This window comes from Athene cunicularia, assembly GCF_003259725.1.
Source record: "Athene cunicularia isolate RWA chromosome 18 unlocalized genomic scaffold, athCun1 chr18_part1, whole genome shotgun sequence".
Taxonomy (NCBI): domain Eukaryota; kingdom Metazoa; phylum Chordata; class Aves; order Strigiformes; family Strigidae; genus Athene; species Athene cunicularia.
In genome coordinates this window covers 5,938,522-5,944,521 of record NW_020799123.1, presented here as the reverse complement: position 1 = coordinate 5,944,521, position 6,000 = coordinate 5,938,522, and the positions used below count along the sequence as shown (strand labels likewise).

At 55.5% G+C, this 6,000-nt stretch overlaps 1 protein-coding gene across 6 annotated transcripts in view; it reads left to right on the top strand.

Annotated features, from left to right (window-relative positions):
• The window catches only part of ITGB4 (integrin subunit beta 4), a 30,259-nt gene that overhangs the window by 1,064 nt on the left and 23,195 nt on the right, over window positions 1–6,000 (top strand). For 4 of the 6 annotated variants that reach the window (XM_026860992.1, XM_026860997.1, XM_026860995.1 and 1 more), the window contains exons 2-5: window positions 3,833–3,924; window positions 4,244–4,326; window positions 4,845–4,946; window positions 5,362–5,566. In XM_026860992.1, coding sequence (XP_026716793.1) covers window positions 3,843–3,924; window positions 4,244–4,326; window positions 4,845–4,946; window positions 5,362–5,566 — 472 coding nt within the window. In that variant the 5' untranslated portion in view covers window positions 3,833–3,842. Of the gene's footprint in view, window positions 1–250; window positions 473–3,821; window positions 3,925–4,243; window positions 4,327–4,844; window positions 4,947–5,361; window positions 5,567–6,000 lie in introns of those variants that run through there. The other 2 variants (XM_026860993.1, XM_026860991.1) reach the window with 2 other exon arrangements.

The window sequence follows — 6,000 nt, the reverse complement described above, 5'->3', positions numbered from 1 at the left end:
CAGCAGGTGGGGAGGCCGGGGGGGGCGGGCAGGAGGGTCCCGGGGCCGTGCTGGTGTTGGGGCAGCCCCGCAGGCAGGGTCCCGACCTTCCTGCCTGCCCCTCGGGGCTCCCCCTGCCCGAAGCCCGGGGTCAGAGCCGCTATGGGCCCTTTGCTGGCACAGGGTGGTGTTGGCTACTCCCAGCTGCCGGCAGCTCTGTGTGGGTCCCTGGACTGGGTCCTGCTGCAGTTTGTCCCTCACTGGAAGATGACGGGGGCCGTCTTGGGTTTGGGGCTTGACCTGGGGGCTGGGAACCCCCTTCTTGCTGGAAACAACAAGCAGTGATGCTCACAGGGAGTCTCCTGTCTGCAGAGGCACATGTGGGGAAGGAGGGGAAACGGACAGGGAAGACAAACAAAATCAAAACCAAATACAATTTTGTGTTTGCGCAATGCTTTGATTTGCAGGTCAAGTTTTTGATCGTTTTCTGAGGGTATGTCTTGATACGTTCTACGCTGCCACATGTGCTGTGGAGGGAGAGCGCACGTGTTGTGGCTCTGATCCGTGCACCCGCAGCCCTGCCCTGGGAGGAGAACTGAGCCTGCACGAGCTGCTGTGGAGGGAGTGGGACTGGTGGGGGAGCACCCAGCTGCCTTTCTGCTTTGCCTTCATCATGATTATCTCTTCCCTCGGGACCCCCAGCCCGGTGCTGAGGCTGGTCATGGTGACCCTCACCGCCTGCCTGCCCAGCACGCTGCAGGCACTGCGGTCCCCAGCACACGTGGGCAGGCGGATGCTCCTCCAGATGCCTCCCGCCTACTGGGGTGTCAGTGCCCTACCCAGCCCCAATGCACCCCTCGGCAGGACAGGGTGTTCTGCAGTCACATAAGGGGCAGTGCCCAGTGGAGGGAGGAAAGGCTGCACCAGGGAGATCAAGCATCTCCCTGACTTTTCCTTTCCCATGTCCCCAAGCTGTGGGTGTCCCCTGTGTGGCAGCTGGGACCAGGCTCCTGCCGTGGGCTCAGGCTCATCATAACCTGCTCCTTGGTCCCTCTGCCCCATCCTCCCTGGGGCAATGCCCGGCTCCAACCTTGTCCTTCCCAGCGCCAAGCTGCTGGGGTGAGAACAGGATGGGACAGGACAGGGTGACAAAGCTCTGCCACTCCAACCCTCTCCTCCATCTTGTTGCTTCACTGGTTTCCTTGGAGCAGCCGTTTCTGGGGGAGGAGGTACCCAGCCCAGCCTTCTCCAAGCTTGGGGGTTCCCAGAGTCTTTCCAGAGCAGGTTTGTTGGTTGTACTGAAGTGCAGGCAAAGTCTGGGGGAGCAGGAGGAGACCAGGTGGAGATGCTGGAGTGGCAGTCTGGGATGGGGTGGAACGTTTGTGTGCAGGCAGGAGCTGGTCCACTTCTTTCCTTGGTTTTGCACAACTGAATAGCTTTTGTTATTGTTGTTTTCATCATGAAAATCCAACCAAGTCCCTACAGCTTTTCCAAAGTGAAAGTGGCGTTTTCCCTTCCAGAGGACACTTTTGAAATCAAGGGATGGCCGCTCGAGTGTTTTTGCACAAATATTGCAGGCTGCGTTCGTGCAGCTGGCAGCGCCGAGTGGCAGCGGCGATGCTCTGGGCCACCAACGCCCTGCCCGCTGGCAACTGCCCAGCTAAATCCTTGGCGGTTGGCAGCTCCCAGGGCAACAGGACATTAATATCAAGCCGAGTTTTATGGCCTTTTATCTCAGCGCTTGAAAAGACATGACAGCGGTTTATGTGTCCAAGGCCCAGGGTGTGGCCGTCCATCCCTTGGTGACTGTTTCTTGACTTGTGATTAAAGGAGGATGAATTAGGTCTGTGCTCTGAGGCTACCTTGGAAGATGGGTGTGTGTGCTGAGCAGTCTGGTCCCCTATACTCAATCTTTTCCTGGTGGCCTTTGCTGTGATGGAAGATGGGATTTGCTGAGTGCTCGGGGGGTGTTTTCGCTGTGTTTTCCCTTGATGGGCTCAAAGGACTTCCCTCCCCTTTCATCTCGCCCATAATTGGCATCTCCCCACATCCCTGCAGCGCCAGTCACTGGGGCTGGCATGGCTCACTGGGGTGGAGCAAAGGAAAAAGGGATTTTCCTGACTTCAAAACCTGCCTGTCTCTGTGGTGAGGGACACAGCAAGTGGTGGCGTGAGGACTTCTGCTGAAGGAGATCACAGGCATGTCCAGGGATAACTGCCAGCCTCAGAGCCAGCCACGTGGACCCCTGAAGCCAAACCTGCAAAGAGGCTGAACTGGGGGTAGTTGGTGTTGCAGGGAACTGTGTTCAGGGGCCACAGGAGGAAAATAAAGGGATTTCTTTGGTCAGCTGGTACTTCTTACCCATAAGAAAAACAGCATATTGGCTACCAGGTCCTGAAAAACAGCAAAGATTCCCTGGGTGTTCCCCACAGAAATGCTGCCTCGAGGTTTCCATATTTCTTACGTTTTAGCTATGGGGGATTAATTACTGTGTGATAAATTCCTCTGAGCAGAGCTGACAGCGTAAATGAGATACCAGCATCTTGTCATGTGTTGCATACCCAGTGACTGTCGTGGAGAGCAAAGTATGAACACCAAGGGAGACATCTCCTGGGGTCAGTGCGACATTGGTTTGAGCCCTGTGCTGCATTGATTTCTGCAAGTGCTCAGCTTCATACATTCAATGTATTTCCTCTGGCTTCACTGGCTGATGCAGGATGCAGTGTGATCCAACACTTGGTACGAGAGTGGGTGTTTCCAGGGTTTCCCTGGACCCCAGGTCAGGCCATCTGGTCTGTGTGCTGGATGTCTCCCTGGGAACTCAGACATCTTCACACAACTATTCCCACTTTCCTTCCCTGTTTTAAGTGGTTTTCACATTCTTTTCATTTTTTTCAGAATCAGGGCTTACACTGCAAGAAGCTATAAGATAATCTTATTTGCATCTTATATTTCACACTTGCATCTTCCAGAAAGGAGATGCTTTAAAATCATCTTTATACCAAATCTTTTGCCTTGACTGCTCTCCCTTGCCCTGCTGAGGTGCCAGAGTCAGAGCCGCCCTGGGGCACAGCAGCCTCAGAGCTCGAGTTCCAGCTTTGTCTCTTTTGTTTACCACGTCCAAATACTGACTTCGGGATGGCACTAAGTTTTCTCAGTCATGTGTGGGTGCAGGGAGAATGATTCACTCTCTTTAGTGTTTGGCCTTTGGATCCACGTGAGGGGTCCTGCTGCCCTGGGCAGGACAGGGGGGTGCTGCCAGGTGCTCAGGACCATGGACTCATTCAGCAGCTCCAGTGCTCCAACTCTGGCATTTCCCAAGGCCTCACCCTCTATTTATTGTTGGTTCGACCATCCTGGAAACTCTTAGTGCGATAGGAAATAGCTGAAGGGAGGGGTCTGTTTTGCTTTGGGGAGAGATGCAGACAGTCGCTTTGTTTTCCTCCTCTCTTTTTTTCCTTAACCTGCCAGGAAAGGCAAGGTCCTGACCTGCTTGGTGCTCACACGTGCAGACGGTGCTGGGCTCCGGCCGGCAGCAACCGGGGCTCCGGCTGCCTGCACCCACCCCGCTGCCCCGGGGGACCTGCCAAGCCGAGCGCCCCAACTCTGCGCACAGAGGTGCTGTGGTGTGCCAGCTGCCCTGGCCTGGCGTTGCCGGGACCTTGACCCTTTCACAGATGCGGGAGCAGAGGATGAGCCACTCTGGGTTTTGCTTTTGTGCCCTGCCCTGCTGAGATCAGAGATTGCTTCCAGGCATCAGGTTCCCCTGGGCGGGCAGAGCTCTCCCACCCAGCAGGACCTGCGCCCATCCTCTCGGGGACTGTTTCCATCTGTAGCCATCCATGTGTTTCAGGAGGAAGAGGATGGATGTGCTGCCCCGGGCGTGTGCCCGGCTGCTCCTCCTGTCCCTGTTCTGTGCCACCGGCCTCTGCCAAAGGAGCAAAAGTGAGTGCAGCCGTGGTAGGTCCATCTGTGCTCTCCCCTTGGCGCTGTCCATGGGGACTGTGCTCACCCCTCCTGGGCTTTGGAAACGCCAGTCCTCATGCAGAGCAGACCTGCCGTGTGCCTTTCCTCCTGTTTTCTGCCTCCCCAGCAGTTGGGGCCCCTCCCTTGCTACCCCACTGGTTGTTCTGTAGCCAGCTTCTGCTAACCACCCAGGCAAAACCTCCATCAACTCCCCCAGAAACAGGATCAGCCTTTTTCATGCCCTCCCCCAGCTCACTTGGTTTTTTTCCATTCCTGATGCCCTGATCTTTCCCGGTAGATAACCACTGCGTGCTGTCCCGGGCAAAGAGCTGCACCGAGTGCATCCGAGTGGATAAGGACTGCTCCTTCTGCACTGACGAGGTGAGACCTTGCGGGGAAGCCCGGGGCTCCGCTTCTCACTCTGCTGACAGAGATCCACCACCCCAGTGCAAGCTGGAAGAGGGACCTGAGAGCAGGGTCAGCTTTCTGGCTCCAGCTTCTCTCTGCAAAGAGCTGGGCTGGATGGGAAGCACCGAAATGTGGGATGCCTTTGGTGTAGACAAATGGAGAGGAAGAGGAGTTCAGGGAAAACTTGTAGGAATACAGGGCTTTATCAGAAAATGCCAGTGTGCCAGATCTGAAACAGCGTGTGCAAGGGATGGAGGGAGAGTTTCATCCCAGACAACCCAGTAACTCACTGGTGGTTGCATTTCCCTGCTGCTGGGGGACACTGGCTCTTCTTTACGAGACTCATCCCCATCTCTCTGCCCCACTCCTTCTCCCCAAGGCTCGCTAGTGGTCTCAGCAGAGGACCCTGCTTCCTGACAAGTGCCTTTCCCCCTTGCATGGAGGATTTGCTGTTTTCTGTGATTGTAACGTTGTTCTTGCCCCCTTGGCAGAGCTTTGAAGAGTCTCGCTGTGACTTGCGGGAGAACTTGCTGCGGTATGGCTGCGGGGAGGCCAGCATCGTGTACACCAGGGGCGAGATGCGGACCCAGCAGGTGGGTGCTGGGGAGACAGCCCTTACTCGGCTGCTTCTGAGGGCTCCCACCATTCCCAGTGTCCTTCATCCTCCTCTGGAGTCTTCAGCAGGAGAAATACAAAGTCCAGACCTCTGCAGGGTGTGTTCAAAAACAATACTCTGCCTTCAGTAGCTGATGAACCTGTTGGCAACCAGCCTTGGTTGTTTAGGGCTGGGGTGGCTTTTCAGGCAAAGCAGATGTAAGCAAAATGTCAGGGTCCGGAGGAGGCACCCAACTGGGCGCGCGTGGCCTTGGTCCTCAATTGCACATGAGGGAAGGGAGCATGGTCATCCTTGCCTTTCCACTTCCCACATATTTCTGTGCTCCTTTCTGCCATCTCTTTGCATCTGCACAGGAGATGGAGTCCCCTCATCACGTCGCTCTTTCTCCACAGAATTTCAGTATCAACACGTCCCTGCAAAGGACCCAGGTGTCCCCTCAGGGCATGTTCATGCGTCTGCGAGCTGGGGAGGAGATGAGCTTCAACATGGATGTCTTCCAGCCCATGGAGAGCCCTGTGGATCTCTACATCCTCATGGACTTCTCCTACTCTATGTCTGATGACCTGGACAACCTCAAAAGCATGGGCCAAAAACTAGGTGAGACCAGAGCTGGGGGAAGAGGGGAGCTAGATCCTGTGCTGATGAAGGCAGGCAGCTCACTCCTGCCCATGGCTGTGAGCCCTCTGTCAGCATCAGAGAAGGGGATGCAAAGGGCTGAGAGGCATCTGCTTTAATTAGAGTTTCTTATTATGGCTGGTAGTGCAGTGCTTAGTGCAGCTTTGTGGGGGGATATCTCTCTCGGCCCTGCAGGGATCATCGCGTGTGGCCTCTCCTTTCAGCCCAGGGCTGGTGCCCTGCAGAGTTGATCTGTGTGGTGGCTTTGGCATCTTGAACCCATAGGTGTGGTTTGTGCTATTGCAGAAACTCCAGTCTTGGAAAGGGGCTACCAAAGGTGGTATAGGCTTCTATCCCAAAAAAGACAAGCCCCAAGCCCAAAGAGCTTAAAAGCTGACAGTTTGGGAGTCTTATCT